The 23,548-nt window shown below is 41.3% G+C and overlaps 1 protein-coding gene across 1 annotated transcript in view; it reads right to left on the reverse strand.

Annotated features, from left to right (window-relative positions):
• Positions 1–882: 882 nt before the first annotated feature.
• Positions 883–23,548, reverse strand: part of LOC134351291 (sodium/myo-inositol cotransporter 2-like) — a 152,089-nt gene continuing 129,423 nt past the window's right edge. The window contains exon 15 of the mRNA XM_063057356.1: positions 883–1,085. Coding sequence (XP_062913426.1) covers positions 883–1,085 — 203 coding nt within the window. The remainder of the gene's footprint in view (positions 1,086–23,548) is intronic.

Raw genomic sequence — 23,548 nt, forward strand, 5'->3', positions numbered from 1 at the left:
AGATCCCAATGGTGCAAGAACCTGAATCCCTGTAAGTGTATGGAATGAGCTGCCAGAGGAAGTAACTGAGGCAGATTCATTAGCAACATTTAAAAGACACTGATTAGTATATGGACCGGAAAGATTTGGGTATACAGGACTAGCTTAGATGGGAATCTCGATTGACATGAAGGGCTCATTTTCATGGTGAATATTCATGCTGAATTCCAATTCCATTTGACAATGTGCACACTTTATGCACAGACCTGGGATTCTCAGGACTATCCTCAATACTTTTTCATTTTGAATGGTTATGGGCTAATCAGGGGGGATGTTGTAACTCTTCAAGAAAGCTTTGAGCGCATACTTCAGACCTTTTCTTTGTCCAGCTGGTAATCACTTACCTGATGGAGACTGGAATATACTGTCTACTTTGGGAATCTGGTATCAGGAATGTGAATGCCATGCCCTGTGCCACAGAGCTGGTTATCTGTAACTGGGCCCACAGATTTTGCTTTGGGAAAGGAAACTGTCAAGGGTTATCTTTGCCTTCAGATATACTTCTGAGATCTGGAATACTTACAAAAGAGATGCTTCAAGGCATTTGTCTCTACAGTCTGCCAAATTCAGTGGAAGATTTACTTGCACCTCTAGCTGTGACTGGGTAGATTTGTTCGTGGTAGATGTACAAAACAGCCTAGCTTAGCTGGGAAGAAGACTCATGTCGATTGAAAGAAGAACAATTTTCACGCAAGCTGTTAGTTAAATCTTTATTCTGTAGCTAATAAAAAGCAAGATATGCACACAACTTCTGGAAGAAACAGTATTAAACTCAGCATGGGATCAGATGTGTTGAGAGTTCAAGGAAGTGTTACTTTTTAAACATAAGTTTGTTTAATTGTCTCAAGCAAAATAAGCATAAAGGAAGATTGTAGCTGCCAGACAAATGACTAAATTAACATTGACTAAGTAGCTCATTCGCTGATTCTCTTCTAGTGAGGCAATATAATTTTCTTCAACATCAGTAAAGGCAGTATCCACACGCTTCGTGCTCATCCCACAGAACCATTTCAAAAGGTGCATTGCCCTTGATTCAGTTTTCTCATCTAGTAGAAAGAAAATCATTAATTCATCACTTGTAAATTACTATTGTGATTCCCCTCACTTCAGGCCTTCTCCACATCCCTCAGTGAGGTACAGAAAGAAAGCCCAGCCCAGACACACTGACAGAAGCTGGTTGTACCTTTAGTACCACCTTCCGCACCACAGCCCTTGGATGGAACAAGGTGAGCCACCACCACCTTCTCCTCACTGTGCATTAGACATTAACTTATGACAACACAGAAGGAGGCCCACTGTGCCCATGTCAACTCTTCGGAGAATAATCTCATCAGTCTCTACTTGCCTGGGTCTTGTTTCCCTCACACACACACACACACCCATTCACTCCCCTTTGGTTCTTTCTGAAACTTATCTCAGAGCTAACTATTTAGAGGCAGCTTACAGTAGCCAAGTAACTTACCCACAGGAAACTTCACATATATGTCCACTCAGTCCTTCAACCCTGCAAAACATTCAATATCACCATGGCTGATCTACCCCAGGTCTTCTGCATCAGTTCCCCATAATCCTCAATTCCTTGATCTTTCAATAATTTTTCTACTTCATCCTTAAAATTTTCTTCTGATCTTCCAATGCTCAGCACTCCAAACCACGGGGGAGAGGATCCCAGAGATTCTTCCTGACAAAGAAAGTCCCGTACAATTCAACCATAAGACCATAAGGTGCAGAAGCAGAATTAGGCCATTTGGCCCATCGTCTGCTCAGGTTTGATTTATTAACTCTCTCAGCTCAATTGCCCTGCTTTATCCTCATAACCTTTGACACCCTTACTAATCAAGAATCTATCAAATTCTGCTTCAAATATACCCGATGACTTGACCTCTACAACCATCTATGACAATGAATTCCACAGATTCAATACCCTTTGGCTAAGGAACTTCCATCTTATCTCTGTTCTAAAAGAATGTCCTTTTATTCTGAGGCTATGCTCTCTGGTCCTAGACTCTCCCACCATAAGAAACATCCTTCTCCGCATCCACTTTATCCATATTCACAAAGTTTCAATGAGATTCCTCTTCACCCCTCTAAAGACCAGAGTCATCAAAATGCTCCTCTTCATTTCTAGGATCATTCTCGTATATATCTTCTAGACCCCCTTCAAGGGCACACACCCCAAAACACTCACAATATGTACATCAAATATAGTCTTATGAAGCCTCAGCATTACATCCTTGCTTTCACTGTATATTTTGTCCCCTTGTATGAATATCAAACATTGCATGTGCCTCTCTTATTATCAACGGAACCTGCAAGTTAACCTTTAGGAAATCCTGCTCTAGGTCTTCCAAATCCCTTTGCAATTCGAACTTCTAAATTGTCTCCCTAATTAGAAAATAGTGTACACCTGTATTCCTTCTAATACAATTGCATGATGATAGGCATCACCTCTATAGTCCATCTGCTACTTCTTTGCCCATTCTCCCAATCTAAATCCTTCTGCAGACTCCCTGCTTCCTCAACACTAGCTGCCCCCCACCTATTTTTGTATCATCTAAAATCTGGACAAGAGGTGGCTTTTAGAGTAGCTTATGGTCAAGCCCAATACGGAAAAGGCAATTCAGGATTTGATGTTATCCAATAACCAGATTAGATTAGGGATCTTAAGATAAAAGACAACTTGGAAGGCAGTAATCTTAATATAACAGAATTCACTCTTCAGTTTAAGAGGGAGATGCTAAAATCAGATCTATTGGTATTAAAGTTGAATAAAGCTAACTACAGAGTCGTGAGGGAGGAACTGGCCAAAGTTCATAGGAAGGGAATCCAATGGGAGTAATGGGAATAATTCAGAAGATGCAGGATCATTTCATCCTAAAGAAGAAGAAGCATTCTAAATGGATAATGAGACAACCATGGCTAACAAGAGAAGTCAAAGACAGCATAAAAGCAAAAGAGAGGGCAAACAACACTACAAAAACTTACAGGAAGCTAGAAGATTGAGAAGCTTTTAAAATCAACAGACAGCATCTAAAAAGCAATAAGGAGAGAAATATGAAATATGAAGGTAATCTAGATGATGATATCAAAAGTTTTTTTTCAGATATATGAAGAATAGACATCAGACGCCACAGGAAATGGTGCTGAAGAAATAGTAACGGTGAACAAAGAAATAGCAGATGAAGTAAGTATTTTATGATAGTCTTCACTGAGGAAGATGCCAGGAACATACTAAAAATTTGAGAGAGTTGGCGGGGGAGGGGCGTAGAATTGAGAGTAGTTATTGTTACTAAGGAGAAGGTTCTTTGGAACCTGAAAGCTCTGAAGATGGATAAACCATCTGGACCAGATATACTGCACTACAGGATTCTGAAAAAGACAGCTGAAGAGATAATGGAGGAATTAGTAGTGATCTTTGAAGATCACTAAAGTCAGGAATGGTTCCAGAGGACTGGAAAATCATTAATGTTATTCCACGCTTTATGAAGGTAGGGAGGCAAAAGGCAGGAAGTTATAGGCTTGTTAGCCTGACATCAGAGATTGATAAGATTTCGAAGTCCATTATTAAGGGTGAGGTTTCAGTGTAGTTTGAAGCACATGATAAAATAGGCCAAAGTCAGCATGGTTTCCTTAAGAGGGTATCTTGCCTGACAACTCTGTTGGAATTGTTTGGGGAAATAACATGACAGAGGAGAATCAGTGGAAGGCCAAGAACAATCTCCTTTCAGCCTGAAAAATAGCAATTTGTTCAGACACCTCCATCCTTGTGATAATAAACCTTCACTTCATGCTAACACACTTCCCCAATACAGAGTTTGAAAATTATCAGATGGCTCTTAAAATTTTAATTAGAACTTTAATCAAGGTAAATTTAGAATGTAGATTTGAATTAAAATTTACCATGCCTCACTGAGTTATAACCTCCCTTTATGTTTAAGGAGTCAGAACAATCTATAAGAGACAGAGCAGTCCTGACGAAGGATCTCAACCCCAAGCATCGACTGTGCTCTTTTCCATAGATGCTTCCCGGCCTGCTGAGTTCCTCCAGCATTTTGTATGTGTTGCTTGGATTTCCAGCATCTGCAGATTTTCTCTTGTTGAGAGAGCAATCTATTTGATTGACAGGATGATATACCAGAGTTTCTTGTTCTGGCCTAACCTAACCCTTCAGTTTTCTGACCTCCGTACACATTCACCTTTCCTTATTGTGACCTACTATCACTATCATCTCAGAGGAGAGACAACATCTGAAATTCTCATTCCCTCTAGTTTCAACTTCATGTCAAATTTCCATCATAAATCACCAGGTTAGGAATCCTTTCCATAGGTGCCTCTGTGAGTATTGTAATGCACTATTCAAGGCTTTTCCATCATTACCCAACCAAACATCAGTTAACCATATAACCAGATAACCATATAACAATTGCAGCACGGAAACAGGACATCTCGGCCCTTCTAGTCTGTGCTGAACTCTTACTCTCACCTAGTCCCACCGACCTGCACTCAGCCCATAACCCTCCACTCCTTTCATGTCCATATATCTGTCCAGTTTAACTTTAAATGACAACATCAAACCTGCCTCAACCACTTCTGCTTGAAGCTCGTTCCACACAGCTACCACTCTCTGAGTAAAGAAGTTCCCCCTCAAGTTACCCCTAAACTTTTGCCCTTTAACTCTCAACTCATGTCCTCTTGTTTGAATCTCCCCCATTCTCAATGGAAAACGCCTATCCACGTCAACTCTATCAACCCCCCTCATAATTTTAGACACCTCTATCAAATCCCTCCTCAACCTTCTACGCTCCAAAGAATAAAGACCTAACTTGTTCAACCTTTCTCTGTAACTTAGGAGATGAAACCCAGGCAACATTTTAGTAAACCTCCTCTGTACTCTCTCAATTTTATTGATATCTTTCCTATAATTCGGTGACCAGAACTGTACACAATACTCCAAATTTGGCCTTACCAATGCCTTATACAATTTCAACATTATATTCCAACTCCTATACTCAATGCTCTGATTAATAAAGGTCGGCATACCAAAAGCTTTCTTCACCACCCTATCCACAAGAGATTCTACCTTCAGGGAACTATGCACCATTATTCCTAGATCCCTCTGTTCTACTGCATTCTTCAATGCCCTACCATTTACCAAGTATGTTCTATTTTGATTAGTCCTACCAAAATGTAGCACCTCACATTTTTCAGCATTTAACTCCATCTGCCTTCTTTCAGCCCACTCTTCTAACTGGCCTAAATCTCTCTGCAAGCTTTGAAAACCTACCTCATTATCCACAACTCCACCTATCTTAGTATCATCTGCATACTTACTAATCCAATTTACCACCCCATCATCCAGATCATTAATATATATGACAAACAACATTGGACCCAGTACAGATCCCTGAGGCACACCGCTACACACCGTCCTCCAATCTGACACACAGTTATCCACCACTACTCTCTGGCGTCTCCCATCTAGCCACTGCTGAATCCATTTTACTACTTCGATATTACTGCCTATCGATTGAACCTTCCTAACTAAACTTCTGTGTGGAACCTTGTCAAAGGCCTTAAGTCCATATAGACAACATCCACCGCTTTACCCTCGTCAACTTTTTTAGTAACCTCATCAAAATTCAATATTTGTCAAACATGACCTTCCACGCACAAATCCATGTTGACTGTTCCTAATCAGACCCTGCCTATCCATATAATTATATATACCATCTCTAAGAATACTTTCCATCAATTTACCCACCAGTGGCGTCAAACTCACAGGCCAGTAACTGCCAGGTTTACTCTTAGAACCCTTTTTAAACAATGGAACCACATGAGCAATACACCAATCCTCCGACACCATCCCCGTTTCTAATGACATTTGAAATATTTCTGTCAGAGCCCCTGCTATTTCCACACTAACTTTCCTCAAGGTCCTAGGGAATATCTTGTCCGGACCCAGAGACTTATTCACTTTTATATTCCTTAAAAGCGCCAGTACTTCCTCTTCTTGAATTGTCATACTTTCCATAACCACCCTCCTTGTTTCCTTTACCTTACACAATTCAATATCCTTCTCCTTAGTGAATACTGAAGAAAAGAAATTGTTCAAAATCTCCCCCATCTCTTTTGGCTCTGCACATAGCTGTCCACTCTGATTCTCTGAGGGACCAGTTTTATCCCTCACTATCCTTTTCCTATTACCATAACTATAGAAACCCTTTGGATTTATTTTCACCTTACTTGCCAAAGCAGCCTCATATCTTCTTTTAGCTTTTCTAATTTCTTTCTTAAGATTCTTTTTACATTCTTTATATTCCTTGAGCACCTCATTAACTCCAGGCTGCCTATATTTATTGAAGATCCCTCTGTTTTTCTGAACCAGGTTTCCAATATCCCTTGAAAACCATGGCTCTCTCAAACTTTTAACCTTTCCTTTCAACCTAACAGGAACATAAAGGTCCTGTACCCTTAAAATTACACCTTTAAATGACCTCCATTCCTCTATTACATCCTTCCCATAAAACAAGTTGCCCCAATCCACTCTTTCTAAATCCTTTCGCATCTCCTCAAAGTTAGCCTTTCTCCAATCAAAACTCTCAACCCTAGGTCCAGTCCTATCCTTCTCCATAATTTTATTGAAACTAATGGCAGTGTGATCACTGAACCCGAAGTGCTCTCCAATACATACCTCCGTCACCTGCTCCACCTCTTTCCGGAACAGGAGATCCAACACTGCCCCTTCTCTAGTTGGTACCTCTATGTATTGCTGCAAAAAACTATCTTGCATACATTTGACAAACTCCAAACCATCCAGCCCTTTTAATACAAAATTAAAATCTCCCACAATCACAACTTTGTGCTTACTACAAATATCTGCTATCTCCTTACAAATTTGCTCGTCCAGTTCTCGGTCCCCATTTGGTGGTCTATAATACACCCTATAAGTGTTACTACACCTTTCCTATTCCTCAATTCCACCCAAATAGCCTCCCTGGACGAGTCCACTAATCTATCCTGCCAGAGGACCGCTGTTATATTTTCTCAAATAAGCAATGCAACACCTCCCTCTCTTGCCCCTCCTATTCTATCACACCTGAAGCAATGAGATCCTGGAATATTTAGTTGCCAATCACACCCCTCCTGTAACCACGTTTCACTAATAGCTACAACATCATATTTCCAGGTATCAATCTATGCTCTAAACTCATCCACCTTTCTTACAATGCTCCTAGCATTAAAATAGATGCATTTAAGAAACTCTCCACCTCCTACTCTCTGTTTATCCTTAATGGAGCAAACAACTTTTTTATCTTTTTCTTCCTTGTCCCCTAAATCTTTGGTCTGAGTGCTCCTGATCTCTGTCCCCTGCCTATCCTCCCTCACACACCGCCTACCTGCCTTCTCCATTTGTGAACCAACCTCCCCTCTCCTAGTCTCTTTAATTTGATTCCCTCCCCTCAACCATTCTAGTTTAAAGTCACCTCAGTAGCCCTCGCAAATCTCCCCACCAGGATATTGGTCTCCCTAGGATTCAAGTGTAACCCGTCCTTTTTGTATAGGTCACGCCTTCGCCAATAGAGGTCCCAATGATCCAAAAACTTGAATCCCTGCCCCTTGCTCCAATCCCTCAGCCACGCATTTATCCTCCACCTCATCGCATTCCTACTCTCACTGTCGCGTGGCACAGGCAGTAATCCCAAGATTACTACCTTTCCAGTCCTTTTTCTCAACTCCTTTCCTGACTCCCTATATTCTTCTTTCAGGACCTCTTCCCTTTTCCTACCTATGTCATTGGTACCTATATGTACCACGACCTCTGGCTCCTCTCCCTCCCACTTCAGGATATCTTGGACGCGATCAGAAACATCCCGGACCCTGGCACCAGGGAGGCAAACTACCATCCGGGTCTCCGGACTGCGTCCACAGAATCACCTAAAAGACCCCCTTACTATCGAGTCCCCTATTACTACTGCCCTCCTCTTCCTTTCCCTACCCTTCTGAGCTACAGGGCCGGACTCTGTGCCGAAGGCATGGCCACTGTTGCTTCCCCCAGGTAAGCTGTCCCCCGCAACAGTACTCAAACAGGAGTACTTATTGTCAAGGGGCACAGCCATAGGGGTATTCTCTATTACCTGATTCTTTCTATTCCCCCTCCTAACCGTGACCCACTTGTCTGCCTCCCGTGGCCCCGGTGTGACCACCTGCCTGTAACTCCTCTCTATCAACTCCTCACTCTCCCTGACCATACGAAGGTCATCGAGCTGTGGCTCCAGTTCCCTAATGCGGTCTCTTAGGAGCTGCATCTCGACGCACCTGGCGCAGATGCGGACGTCCGGGAGGCTGGGAGACTCCACGACCTCCCACATCCGGCACCGAGAACAACAAGCTGCCCTCACACTCCTACTTGCCCCTCCTCAAATAACAACAAAAAATGAATACCAAACCTTCTTCACCTCGCCCGTTTCCGCCTAAGCCTGTTGAGCCAAAGCCCTTAAGCCTTCACTCTGCTCCCAGCTCACTCTGCAGCCTGCAAACTACGCTGCCTGCTGTATAAGGCTGTGTTCCTTTTAAATCTTCCGCGCTTCACTCCCTGATGTCACATGCCTGCGCAGTCCCGCCTCTCTGAACGCCGATGAATTAAAACCGAAAAATTCAAAAAAGGTTTCCTCCGCACTCCCGCTCCGATTCTCAGACTTCCTTCTCCGAATTAAACCCGAATCAGGATTTGTGTCCTTTTAAATCATTTTAAATAAATTTGTGTCCTTTTAAACAAGTTACTGTCATTCTTTCTGGAAACACTTTAACTAATTAATCTATTCCTCTTCCCTATTATGCAAGTGGCATTTTATTGTTCGAGTTGTTTATTGGCATTTTATTGGCTAAGTTGAAACAGGATACTTAGATTTTTCAAAAGTCTTTGTTTGCCAAGGTGCCCTTGAAGGGCTAAAGTAAAGGAAAAAAATTAAAATGTGGATAAAATATTAAATAAAAAATGTTATTAGCTCTCAGCAGGTCAGGCAGCATATATTGAGAGAGAATCAGTTAACATTTCAGGTCTGGAACCCTTCATCAGAACTAGAAAAAAGAGAAGAAGGGGGAGGAGTGGGTATAACAAAATTAAAATCTCTGATATGTTGAGACCAAGTGACTTAATGTGAACAGTTACAAGAACGTAGGGCTTCTTTTTCTGTGTTCTGATTTCCATAAAGACCCTTGTAGCTTGGGCTCATGCGAATATTCATTATAAACCTTTAATCTGGAGGAAGTGAATGGAGTCTGTTCATGTGAGAAAGAGATCAGCCAGGTGAGTAGGTGCATTGGTGGAGAGGAGCTGGCTACACTCTGAGTGTGAACTCTCAGACACTCATGTAGGAAGAGGTGTAGAGATTGTACATCCATAGGGAAGAAGAACTGGTTGGGACAAGAGAAATGGAATCTGTCAAAGTAGTGGAAGGTACCTGATCTAAGTAGGAAAGGACTGGACTAGGGAAGAAAGAAGAAGTCAAGGTAGCAGGAAATAGGTTTGGTGAGGAGTGAACAGTATGAAACAACAGATCGGACGGGGCACTCCTGCTTGTAGATCTTGGGCAGGGTGTAGAAGTGGAACTACAAAGCTGGTAGCTGAGAAGGGAAGATCTTTGACAAAATCAGGACTAAGATTGTGTGGGAGACAATGGCCTGGTATTTGATAGTGGGGAGCATGGTCCAGAGGAAGCGATAAGGGATGCCTGAAAGCTGATGTTTCATTCAAAAGATTAATGTTCAAAGTAAATTTATTATCGAAGTATATATATGTCACCATATACTACCCTGAGATTCATTTTCTTGCGGACATTCACAGAGCAAAGAAATACAATAGAGTTAATTAAAAGCTACACTCAAAGATTGACGAATTACTAATGTGCAAGAAGACAAACTGTGCAAATACAAAAACAGAAACAAATAATAAATAAACAGGAATGTAAATAAATAAATATTGAGAACATGAGTTGTAGAATCCTTGAAGTTGGGTCCACAGGTTGTGCAATCAGTTTGGTTCAGGAGCCTGATGTTTGAGGAGTAAATAACTTTTCCTGGACCTGTGGTGTGAGACCTAATTCATAAGCCCTGCGGAGCCACTGCGACAAGCTGTAGAGTGTTAGGCATCTAGATTTCTCCAGTACCTGTAGTTACTAATTGTCTTAATGAGAGTTGTGCTTCCTGTTTAATATTGTCAAGTTAATTGTGACTGGCACAGGAACGCCACATTCTATGATTATCTAATGCAGACCCCATTTTAGTACTGATTGCGAGGTTCTAGTATTTAGAATGACTTGTCTCATGGTTTCACTTGGTCACGCCACCTGGTATTTCAATGTGTAATCTCGTTTCCATCTCTATATGGGAGTCTGCCATTCTTCTGCACCTGGGTTCAATCGTTGCAAAGCTCACTGTGACAGAAGGACCCCACCATCAATGGGTCCAGCGCAGGTAGAACAGCAGCTTGGGCATCGGTTGGCTGGAGGTGAGGAAGCTTCCTTTACTCAGTTCATGTCCCGACTCTACGTTCCAAGTGTCCTGAGTCTACATTCCGGGTTTTCCCCATTTACATTCCAAGCTTCTCCAGTCTACATCAAAGATTTTTCCCAGATTCTCTGAGTTGACAAGATTTGTTAGGTCTCCTATGGCGTTCAATGTTTCTGAGCTATATGCATTCTTTTTGGGCTTTATGCATTGTTCCTGAGCTATATGCACAATGCTCCTGAGTTATACATTCAATGCTCCAGAGTTATACAGGTTTCGCCTGCCATCCGAAGGTAGAACGTTCCTATGAAACGGTTTGTAAGCCGAAATGTCATAAAGTGAAGAAGCAATTACCATTTATTTATATGGGAAAAATCTGTGAGCATTCACAGACCCAAAAAAAAACCTACCAAATCATGCCAAATAACACATAAAACCTAAAATACCAGTAACATATAGTAAAAGCAGGAATGATATGATAAATACACAGCCTATATAAAGTAGAAATACTTTTCTACAATCATTGCCGCACTGTTCTCCAAGCGAAAATCTCACGCAAGCGCTCTCGGCAGAAACACTCTCTCCAGTAACCTTTAAGCTATGAAGCTGCCAAATCATGCCAAATAACACATAAAAATACACAGCCTATATAAAGTAGAAATAATGTATGCACGGTGTAGTATCACTTACCGGAATCGGGACGACAGCGCTGAGCACACTGATGATGTTGTGTTAGACTGAGTTGTCGGAGGTTGGGGTGGTGTAGTGGTCCCCAACCTCCGGGCAGCGAACCGATACTGATCCACGAAGCATGCAGCGGTACAGCGGTAGCCGGGACGCACCCAGCACATCTTTAAGAATAAAGCTGAAATAAATAAGCTAATTAATTAGGTGCCACCCGGCACGTAAATGTCAGCCCAGATCAGAGGCAATTGCAAATTGTGTCGCCTAATTAATTAGCTTATTTATTTCAGCTTTATTCTTAAAGATGTGCTGGGTGCATCCCGGCTACCGCTGCATTCTCCGCGGCAATGTATCAGTCCGCGGCCTGGAGGTTGGGGCGGTGGGACGCTGGGGTGTCATCTCATCGTCGTCTGTTTCCATCAGGGCAGGCAGGTCATCTCTTCTATGTCTGCCTGCCTCGATGTCGAAGGTCGAGGTTCGTCGTCTGCTGTGGCTGATGTGGAAGGCTTGCTTGACTGCTTAGCCTCGCGCATTTTTCTATGATACAGTTCTTTGTAAGCACTCAAACCATCTTGCAAATATGCCCTAAACCAACGTACCCTTTCAAAATTAAAGTCGTACTATTCTGCAATCATTGCAGCGAAAATCTCATGCAGTTGCTTCACGTTCAGTTCCTGGTCGACTTCACTTTCAGTCCGTTCACTACTGCATTTGGTTTCAATTGTTATCCTTTCCTCTTCCAATTGCATCAGCTCTTCATCTATCAGTTCTTGGTCATGGGATGCCAAAACCTCTTCAACATCATCTTCGTCAACTTCCACAAGTCAAACTCAATTTGTCCTTACTTCGTTCACCATGATTGAAACGCTTAATTATGTCTAGTTTTACGCTAAGTGTAACACCCTTATGAGCCCTTTTAGGCGTTTCCGATACCTTAGAACTCATCTTGCTAGTGGCTGCTCACAGGCATGTGCTTAAGCAATGCCGGCTAGAATGCAGTTCCAGGGGAGGAGCTTGGCTGCTCGTGGTGCGCGCTGCCTTTTATCACGAGCTGCTTTTTTCGCACGCTGCCTTTTTTCGTTACAGTGAAAACACCCTCTGTTAGCGAAAACAGGTAACTAATGCAGGTCTTTTGTAACAGCGAGATTTCGTAAAGCGAACGTTCAAAAAGCGGGGAACACCTGTACATGTGATACTTTCAGGTTATATGTGCAATGTTCCCAAGTTATATGTTCTGCTTTGAATTTTCCAGTCCTGTCACGAGAGCATCAGGTGTCTTGGGTTTACCAGCCCCCTTCCCAGAGTCCCCTAGGGCCTGAGGTGCTGGCCTTAGTGAGGGAAGGACTCTCATGAGCCCTGCGGGCCTCTGCAGCATGCCGTAGAGTGTTGGGCTTCTTGGTTTCTCGAGTACCTGTATTTACTAACTGTTGTCTTAACATGTTGGTACCAATGACATAGATAGGAAAAGGGAGGAGGTCCTGAAGAGAGACTTCCAGGAGTTAGGAAGGAAGCTGAGAAGCAGGACCTCCAGGGTAGTAATCTCAGGATTGCTACCTGTGCCACATGCTAGCGAGGGCAAGAATAGTAGGATCAGGCAGATGAATGCGTGGCTGAGAGACTGGTGCAGGGGGCAGGGCTTCAGATTCTTGGATCATTGGGATCTCTTCTGGGGGAAGTATGACCTGTTCAAAAAGGATGGGTTGCACCTGAACCTGAAGGGGACCAATATCCTGGCGGGAAGGTTTAATTGAGGTGTTAGGGAGGGTTTAATCTAATTTGGCAGGGGGATGGGAATGGTAGAGCGGAGGAAGGGGAAAACAGAAATAAATCTGAGATAGTGAGCAGTAAAGATGTCAGGAAGGCAAGGCAAGTGATGGGGCAAATTTGCAGCCATTGGGATGAGTTGCAGTGCAATCAAAGCAAAAAATACCAAACACTGCTCTTATGGTGTTATACTTAAAAACACGCAGCATAAGGAATAAGGTGGATGATCTTGTCGTACAGCTACAGATTGGTAGGTATGATATTGTGGCCATCACTGAGATGTGGCTAAAGGATGCATGTCTATGGGAGCTGAACGTCCAAAGATACATGGTGTATCGGAAGGATAGACAGGTATGCAGAGGGGACGGTGTGGCTTTATTGATAAGAAATGATATTGAATCATTAGAAAGAGGTGACATAGGATTGGAAGGTGTAGAATTTTTATGGGTTGAGCTCAGAAATCACAGGAGTAAAAGGACCCTGATGGCAGTTATATACAGGCCTTCCTAACAGCTGCTGTGATATGGACTACAAATTACAACAGGAAATAGAAAAGACTTGTCAGAAGGGCAGTGTTATGATAATAGTGGAGGATTTTGACATGCAAGTGGATTGGGAAAATCAGGTCGGCACTGGATCTCAAGAGAGAGAATTTGTAGAATGTCTGCGAGATGGCTTTTTAGAACAGCTTGTTGTTGAGCCTACTAGGGGATCGGCTGTACTGGATTGTGTATTGTGTAATGAACCGGAGGTGATTAGAGAGATTGAAGTGAAGGAACCCTTAGGAGGCAGTGATCATAACATGATTGAGTTCACTGTGAAATTTGAGAAAGAGAAGCCAAAATCCGATGTGTCGGTATTTCAGTGGAGTAAGGGAAATTACAGTGGCATGAGAGAGGAACTGGCCAAAGTTGACTGGAAAGGGACACTAGCAGGAAGGACGGCAGAGCAGCAGTGGCTGGATTTTATGCAAGAAGTGAGGAAGGTGCAAGACAGATATATTCCAAAAACGAAGCAATTTCCGAATGGAAAAAAGATGCAACCATGGTTGACAAGAGAAGTCAAAGCCAAAGTTAAAGCAAAGGAGAGGGCATACAAGGAAGCAAAAATTAGTGGAAAGACAGAGGATTGGGATGTTTTTAAAAGCTTACAAAAGGAAACTAAAAAGATCATTAAGAGGGAAAAGACAAACTATGAAAAGAAGCTAGCAAATAATATCAAAGAGGATACTAAAAGCTTTTTCAAGTATATAAAGAGTAAAAGACAGGTGAGAGTAGATATAGGACGAATAGAAAATGATGCTGGAGAAATTGTAGTGGGAGATAAGGAGATGGCGGAGGAACTGAACGAATATTTTGCATCAGTCTTCACTGAGGAAGACATCAGCAGTACACTGGACACTCAAGGGTGTCAGGGAAGATAAGTGTGCGCAGTCATAATTATGACAGAGGAAGTACTCAGGAAGCTGAGTAGTCTAAAGGTAGATAAATCTCCCGGACCAGATGGAATGTACCCCTGTGTTCTGAAGGAAGTAGCTGTGGAGATTGCGGAGGCATTAGCGATGATCTTTCAAAAGTCAATAGATTCTGGCATGGTTCCAGAGGACTGGAAGATTGCAAATGTCACTCCGCTATTTAAGAAGGGGGCCAGGAAGCAAAAAGGAAATTATAGACCTGTTAGCTTGACATCGGTGGTTGGGAAGTTGTTGGAGTCGATTGTCAAAGATGAGGTTACGGAGTACCTGGAGGCATATGACAAGATAGGCAGAACTCAGCATGGTTTCCTTAAAGGAAAATCCTGCCTGACAAACCTATTGCAATTTTTTGAGGAAATTACAAGTAGGCCAGACAAGGGAGATGTAGTGAATGTTGTATATTTGGATTTTCAGAGGCCTTTGACAAGGTGCCACACATGAGGCTGCTTAACAAGATAAGACCTGATGGAATTACCGGAAAGTTACATACGTGGATAGAGCATTGGCTGATTGGCAGGAAACAGAGAGTGGGAATAGAGGGATCCTATTCTGGTTGGCTGCCGGTTACCAGTGGTGTTCCACAGGGGTCCGTGTTGGGGACGCTTCTTTTTACATTGTACATCAACGATTTGGATTATGGAATAGATGGCTTTGTGGTTAAGTTTGCTGATGATAAAAAGATAGGTGGAGGGGCCAGTAGTGCTGAGGAAACGGAGAGTCTGCAGAGAGACTTGGACAGATTGGGAGAATGGGCAAAGAAGTGGCAAATGAAAAATGGAAAGTGTATGGTTATGCACTTTGGCAGAAGAAATAAATGGGCAGACTATTATTTAAATGGGGAGAGAATTCGAAGTTCTAAGATGTAATGGGACTTGGGAGTCCTCATACAGGATACCCTTAAGGTTAACCTCCAGGTTGAGTCGGTGGTGAAGAAGGCAAATGAAATGTTGGCATTCATTTCTAGAGGAATAGAGTATAGGAGCAGGGATATGATGTTGACGCTCTATAAAGCACTGGCAAGACCTCACGTGGAGTACTGTGGGCAGTTTTGGGCTCCTTATTTAAGAAAGGATGTGCTGACGTTGGAGAGGGTTCAGAGACAATTCACTGGAATGATTCTGGGAATGAGAGGGTTAACATATGAGGAACGTTTGTCTGCTCTTGGACTGTATTCCTTGGAGTTTAGAAGAAACATTTTGAATGTTGAAAGGCATGGACAGAGTGGATGTGGCAAAATTGTTTCCCATGGTGGGGGAGTCTAGTACGAAAGGGCATGACTTAAGGATTGAAGGGCGCCCATTCAGAACAGAGATGTGAAGAAATTTTTTTAGCCAGAGGGTAGTGAATCTGTGGAATTTGTTGCCACGGGTGGCAGTGGAAGCCAAGTCATTGGGTGTAATTAAGGCTGAGATTGATAGGCATCTGAACAGCCAGGACATCAAAGGTTGTGGTGAGAAGGCGGGGGAGTGGGACTAAATGGGAGAATGGATCAGCTCATGATAAAATGGCGGTGCAGACTCGATGGGCCGAATGGCCGACTTCTGCTCCTTTGTCTTGTCTTGTCAACTTGAGTCATTAAGCCCTACAATCTCCTGGTTTCTCTTTAGAGCCTTTCTTAAGCAGCGGAACAACATTGGCTATCCTCCAATACTCTGGTACCTCTCCTGTTGCTAAAGGTGTTTTAAGTTTTTCTGCTAAGGCCCCATTAATTTCTGCACTTGCCTTCCGTAAGGTCTGAGGGAATACCTTGTCAGCCCCTGGGGATTTATCCACCCTGATTTGCCACAGGGTAACAAACATCTCCTGCTCTGTAATCTTTACAAGGCCCATGAAGTTGATGCTGCTTTGCATCACTTCTATAGACTCTGTGTCCATCTCCTGAGTAAATACAGATGCAAAGAAAACATTTAAGATCTCTCCCATCTGTTTTGGCTCTACCCATGGATTACCATTCTGATCTTCCAGAGCAACCAATTTTGTCGCTCGCAATCCTTTTGCTCTTGTTACATGCTGAAGGAGATCTGTTTTTTTTTGAGAATGCTGTAATGGTCTTTTGGAGGTCACCTGATGTGATTTTCCCGCCGTTGAGGTCACGTGATGACATGTGCCCCGTGACTATATAAGGGTCGACTCAGGTGATGCAGTAGGGTTTTTAAGTTTGTAGGTTTCCGGGTAGAACGTGTTGTGCCTCCATTTCTGTTGCGTGTTTGTTTCTGTGACGCAGTTTCATTTTTAAAATGGAAGGTGTGTTCTCTTACAAGATTTTGTATTTGAGCTGGAAATTTGTGGCTGGAAGTGCCAATTTACTCAATTCTGACAGTTTTGAAGGGAGAGTGAAGAATTCGTCGAAGTGAAGGATCGAGAGAAGTCGGCATCGGTTTGACAGTTTAATAAAGGATCGACCTTATCGAGTCTTCGTTGAAGAGAAGCTGCATTGAGATAACTCTTGTAAAAGCGCAATGAGTTCATGCAAAGGCTTTCTCTCTCTAAAAGAAATTTTAGGTCAGTCGATTTAAACTGTTTATTTTCGGCATCGGGAATCCTGTAGACAGAACCGGCAGTAAAGGTGCGTTGGTGAAGAAATCGTTCTCCAGAGAAGTCTCTCCCAGTTGAATGTGTGAAACTGTTGGACTTTTGAAGTTGGCGCTTTAAGAACTGTATCTGACTGTATCGTTTTAAGAACTGTTTTCGCATTTAATGCTTTAAGAACCAGAGCCGAGTGGAGTTGATGAACGGCTGCGTACCTGTTTAACCTGGTATCTGGTCAAAGTTTTCCTTTGTTTTTTCTCCTTATCGTTTATATGTGTTTAATAAATGTTTGGTTGTTTTTATAAAACCTGTCTCGATTAATATTCATTGTTGCATGTTACATAACATAGTTTTGTGGGGGCTCATCCGGGATATGTTCCAATTTTGAGTTTAAGTGCTGGTAATTGCCATTTTGATTTGGTAAAACGGAATACCCATTTTTTTTTTGGTTTGATTGGTGCGTGTGTGTTGTATTCGGCAACAATGGATATTGACGAGTTTTTGAAGACGCCTGACTCGGGATTTTTAGAGAATGCGAGAAAACCTGTGGTATTGGAGATTGCTAAGAAGTTGGATATTAAAGGAATTATGAGAAATTATACCAAGGCTTTCATACAAAGAAAAATTGCTGAACATTATATTAATTTGAAATGTTTTGAGGAGGAGGTGTTAGATAAGTTTCCAATGAGTAATCTGGAAATGCAGTTGCAGCTTGAACAGTTAAAGTTTGAAAGATTTAAAGTGGAAATGAGAGAAAGAGAAGCTGAAAACCAGAGGAAATTTGAGCTAGAGATGGAGAGATAAGGTCTGGGAATCAGTCTGCTGGTTCTACAAAAGAATTTATTGCTAGTCGTGAGGTTGTTTTGGCTCCTCCATTTAATGAAGCTGATGTGGATGCATATTTTCAGCTTTTCAAAATAGTTGCTCTGAGTTTAAAGTGGCCGAAGGACCAATGGCCAGTGATGTTACAAAGTGTAATTAAAGGCAAGGCACAACAAGTTTATACAGCTTTAAATGCTGAGCAAGCACTGAATTATGATATTGTTAAAGGGATTATATTAAAAGCATACGAGATGGTTCCAGAAGCGTATAGAGAAAGATTTAGAAGTTTAAAGAAATCGGTGGAAAAACTTATGTGGAATTTGCCTATGAGAAATCTGTGTGTTTTGAGAGATGGGTTTCCTCTAAAAATGTGAATGGGGAGTATAATAAATTGAAAGAACTGATTTTGCAGGAGGAATTTAAAAGAACCGTTCCTGTTGAAGTGAGAACATACTTAAATGAACGGGACACTGCTACATTGCAGGAGAGTGCTAAATTGGCTGATGAGTATGTTTTAATTCACAAGAATAAATTTTCTCCAGGTAAAATTTTTAAAAGGAAAACTAACACAGAGAGTCAAGGTAAATCAGACATTAAATTTGAAGTTGATGAGAAAAGTAAGGATGAAGGGAGACATGTGAAGGAAAGACATTTTGGTAGTATTTGTAATTATTGTAAGAAACCTGGACACGTAGTGGCTAATTGCTTCCGATTGAAACGGAAAGAGAAAGAAGTGGCCCCAGATGCTTGTGTGCAGCATATTGGAAAACCTGTAAAACCACAGGGTTTAGAAAATATTACTGAAGATGTATCAGAGTCTGACCAAGTTAAGAAGGGATATGAGGCTTTTATAACAGAAGGATTTGTATCCTTGAAAGAAGGATCCAATGCAGTACCGATAAGGATACTTAGAGATACTGGAGCTTCACAATCACTAATACTAGATAGTGTGTTAAGGTTTAATGATGAGTCTGACACTGGTGAGGTAAATTATATAAGAGGAGTAGGGAGTACCCTTAGGCCAGTACATTTACATAGAGAAAATTTAAGGTCAGGATTAGTTACTTGTTAAAGTAAGACTACAATCCAGTTTACCTGTGAATGATGTTTCTTTTTCGTTAGGGAATGATTTAGCAGGTGGACAAGTTTTTCCTGAAGTGCATTTGACAATAAATTCAAATTCTGAGGAACCACAGATGGATTCTAACACAGATTCTTCCTGTGTTGTAACAAGAGCAATGGCTAAAAAGACTGATGTAAAGGATGTGGTTGTTACCCATGACAGTTCAAATCAAGATTCGAATTTTGAGGATGTATCAGAAACTTTCTTACCTACCTTATTTGATTAGGATTTTGATGGTAAGTCTGATCAGGAAGATTTGTCTTTATCTCGGAAGGAAATGATAGCAGAGCAGGGCAGGGATTCTGAGATAGTTAAATTAAAAGAACAAGCTCTTCCAGATAGTGAGATTGAAAAAGTACCAGCTGGATATTATTTTGAAAAGGGGGTATTAATGAGAAAGTGGAGATCGCCTACAATTCCCGCTAGTGAGGAATGGGAAGTTAATCATCAGGTTGTTGTTCCTAAAATTTACCGAAATGAGATTTTGACTATGGCTCATAGTATTCCTTTGGCTGGTCATTTAGGGGTAAAGAAAACTATGAACAATGTTTCTAAACATTTTTATTGGCCTAGCTTAAGACAAGATGTGGCAACATTTTGTAGAACGTGTCATACATGTCAAATTGTTGGTAATCCTAATCAGGTTACTCCAGTGGCCCCACTGCAACCAATTCCTGTATTTGGTGAGCCGTTTTCAAAAATCATTGTAGACTGTGTAGGTCCCTTGCCAAAAACTAAAACTGGACATCAATATTTATTAACTATTATGTGCACAGCATCTAGGTTTCCAGAGGCAGTACCTCTTAGGAATATAACAGCCAAAACTGTGACAAAAGCTCTAATAAAATTCTTCACTTATTTTGGGTTGCCTAAGGAAATACAATCAGATCAAGGAAGTAATTTTATGTCTGGGTTGTTTCAGCAGATAGTTTATAAACTGGGAGCAAAGCAGATTATTTCCTCAGCCTATCATCCAGAATCACAAGGAGCCTTGGAGAGATTTAATTCTACACTAAAAACTATGATTAGGACATATTGTGTAGAAAATGAAAAGGATTGGGATGAAGGTATACATTTACTACTTTTTGCAGTCAGGGAGGCAGTACAGGAATCATTAGGTTTTAGTCCTTTTGAACTTGTGTTTGGACATAGAGTTCGAGGACCTTTGGCTTTGTTGAAGGAACAGTGGATTAATGAAAATGTACACACTAGTTTGTTAGATTATGTTTTGAAATTTAAAGACAGATCGTACAAAGCTTGTAGTATGGCCAAGGAAAATTTAAAGTTAGCTCAAGAGAAGATGAAGACTTGGTATGATAAGGAAGCTAGGATGAGGTCATTTAAGCCTGGAGATAAGGTATTGGTTCTTTTCCCAGTGCAAACAAACCCATTACAAGCCAAATTCCATGGTCCTTATGAGATTAAATCTAAAGTAAATGAGGTGGATTATGTGGTAAAAACCCCAGATAGGAGAAAGACAACATAGTTGTGTCATATAAATATGATAAAACCGTATTATATGAGAGAGGTTGCTACTGTGTGTTAAGGAGAAGGGTTAAGGAAATTAAACTCCAATTTAATAATCCAGTTTAATGTTACAGGAGTACAGTATTTTGATCACTCATGTCAAGGGTAAAGACAATGTGATTGCTGACTGTTTGTCTAGATGTTAAATGTACAATGAAAATGTTTTTTTTGGAGTGGTATTTTATCATTTGTAACATTCCTACTGTACATTAGTTTGTAAAGGGCTGAAAGATCAGATTGTATATATTATGTATTTTGTAAATTTTATATCTTTGTATTTTTTTTTGTATAAATTGTTAAATTTTTGTTCTTCAAGAGACCAAAATTTTTTTTTTGGAGGGAGGTGTTACATGCTGAAGGAGATCTGTTTTTTTTTGAGAATGCTGTAATGGTCTTTTGGAGGTCACCTGATGTGATTTTCCCACCGATGTGAGGTCACGTGATGACATGTGCCCCGTGACTATATAAGGGTCGACTCAGGTGACGCAGTAGGGTTTTTGAGTTTGTAGATTTCCGGGTAGAACGTGTTGTGCCTCCGTTTCTGTTGCGTGTTTGTTTTTGTGACGCAGTTTCATTTTTAAAACGGAAGGTGTGTTCTCTTACAAGATATTGTATTTGAGCTGGAAATTTGTGGCTGGAAGCGCCAATTTACTCAATTCTGACAGTTTTGAAGGGAGAGTGAAGAACTCGTCGAAGTGAAGGATCGAGAGAAGTCGGCATCGGTTTGGCAGTTTAATAAAGGATCGACCTTATTGAATCTTCGTTGAAGAGAAGCTGCATTGAGATAACTCTTGTAAAAGCGCAATGAGTTCATGCAAAGGCTCTCTCTCTCTAAAAGAAATTTAAGGTCAGTCGATTTAAACTGTTTATTTTTGGCATCGGGAATCCTGTGGACAGAACCGGCTGTAAAGGCGCGTCGGTGAAAAAATCATTCTCCAGAGAAGTCTCTCCCAATTGAATGTGTGAAACTGTTGGACTTTTGAAGTTACCGCTTTAAGAACTGTAACTGACTGTATCGCTTTAACACTTTAAGAACCAGAGCCGAGTGGAGTTAATGAACGGCTGCGTACCTGTTTAACCTCCGGTCAAAGTTTTCCTTTGTTTTTTCTCCTTATCGTTTATACGTGTTTAATAAATGTTTGGTTGTTTTTACAAAACCTGTCTCGATTAATATTCATTGTTGCCGGTTACGTAACACTCTTAACATATTGTAGGATGCCTTAGGATTTTCCTTCACCTCGTCTGCTAGAGCAACTTCATGCCTTCTTTCACTCTTCCTGATTTCTTTAAGTGTTCTCTTGCATTTCTTGTATTTATAAGCACCTCATTTGTTCCTACTTGCCTATACATGCTATGCACCCCCTTTTTTCTCTTAACTAGGGCCTAAATATCTCTTGAAAACCAAGGTTCCCTACATCTTTCATTCTGACAGGCACATACAAGCTCTGTACTCTCAAAATTTCAGTTTTTTGAAGACCTCCCACTTTCCAAGTACACCTTTGCCAGAAAACAGCCTGTACCAATCCACACTTACTAGATCATTTTTGATATTACCAAAATTGACCTTTCTCCAATTTATAACCTCAACCCGCAGACCAGATCTATCTCTTTGCATATTCACTTTGAAATTAAGTAGCCACTGGATGCAGAGAGTCCCCTACACAAATTTCTGTCACCTGCCCTGTCTCAGTCCCTAGTAGCAGATCTAGTATTGTTAGTTCTGTCATTGGGACTTCTACGTGCTGATGAAGGGAACTTTCTGAACACATTTGACAAGCTCTATCCACTTCGTCCTTTTACAGTATGGACATCCCAGTCAATACGTGGAAAGTTAAAATCACCTACAACAACCATATTCGTCTTATGTTCTCTTTTACTTTTGGCAGGTTAGATAAAGGATAATTTAATAGTTTTTTCTGAGTTAGCACATGCAAGGAAGTGGTAGATATTCTTACTACTGTTTGTGTGAAACTATTTCTGCAAGTTTCTTATTCATTCTTTCATTTGTAATCCTGAAGTCTTGCCTCTTCTTATAATAGATGAAATATTCTTGTCCTATTTACTCTCAGAAAATCTTGCTAATTTGTTGTGGTTCAATGTTCAGAGGAAATGTATTAACCAAGTACATACTGTATATGTCACTGCATACAACTCTGAGATCCATTTTCTTGTGGGCATACTCAATAAATCTGATAACCATAATAGCGCCAGGAAGACAGACAACCTATGTGCAAAAGACAACTAACTGCGCAAATACAAAAGAAAAAAAAATACTGCTAAAGAAATAAGCAATAAATATGAGATGAAGTGAAAGTGAGTCCATAGGTTGTCAGAACAGATGTTGGGCAAGTGAAGTTGAGAAAAGTTCAACATCCTGATGGTGGAGGGGTAATAACTGTTCCTGAACCTGCTGGTATGAATCCTGAGGTTCCTGTACCTTCTTCCTGATGGTAGCAGCGAGAAGAGAGCATGACCAAGGTTGTGGAGATCCCTGATAATGGATGCTGTTTTCCTACTACAACGCGCCATGGAGATGTGTTCAATTATGGGGAGGATTATACCTGTGATGGTCAGCTGTATCCATTACCTTTTGTAGGATTTTCCATTCAAGGACATCAGCGTTTTCATACCAGGCTGTGATGCAGCCAGTCAATATATTCTCCACCACACATCTATAGAAGTTAGTCAAAGTTATAGATGTCATACCGAATCTTTACAAACTCTCAAGGAAGTAGAGGTACTGCTGTGTTTTCTTTGTAATAATACTTATGTGCTGGGCCCGTGACACATCCTCTGAAATGATAACACCGAGGAATTTAAAGTTGCTGTCCCTCTCCACCTCTGAGACCCTGATAAGGACTGGCTCATGGACCTTTGGTTTTCTCCTCCTGAAGTCAATAAGCATCTCCTTGGTCTTCCTGACATTGAGTAAGAGATTATTGTTTTGACACCACTCAGCCAAATTTTTAGTCTCTCTCCTGTATGCTGATTCATCACTATCTTTGATTCAGGCTATGACAATGGTGTCATCAGCAAACTTACATATGGCATTGGAGCTGAGCTTAGCCATACAGCCATAA

This window comes from Mobula hypostoma, chromosome 9, assembly GCF_963921235.1.
Source record: "Mobula hypostoma chromosome 9, sMobHyp1.1, whole genome shotgun sequence".
Classification (NCBI taxonomy): domain Eukaryota; kingdom Metazoa; phylum Chordata; class Chondrichthyes; order Myliobatiformes; family Myliobatidae; genus Mobula; species Mobula hypostoma.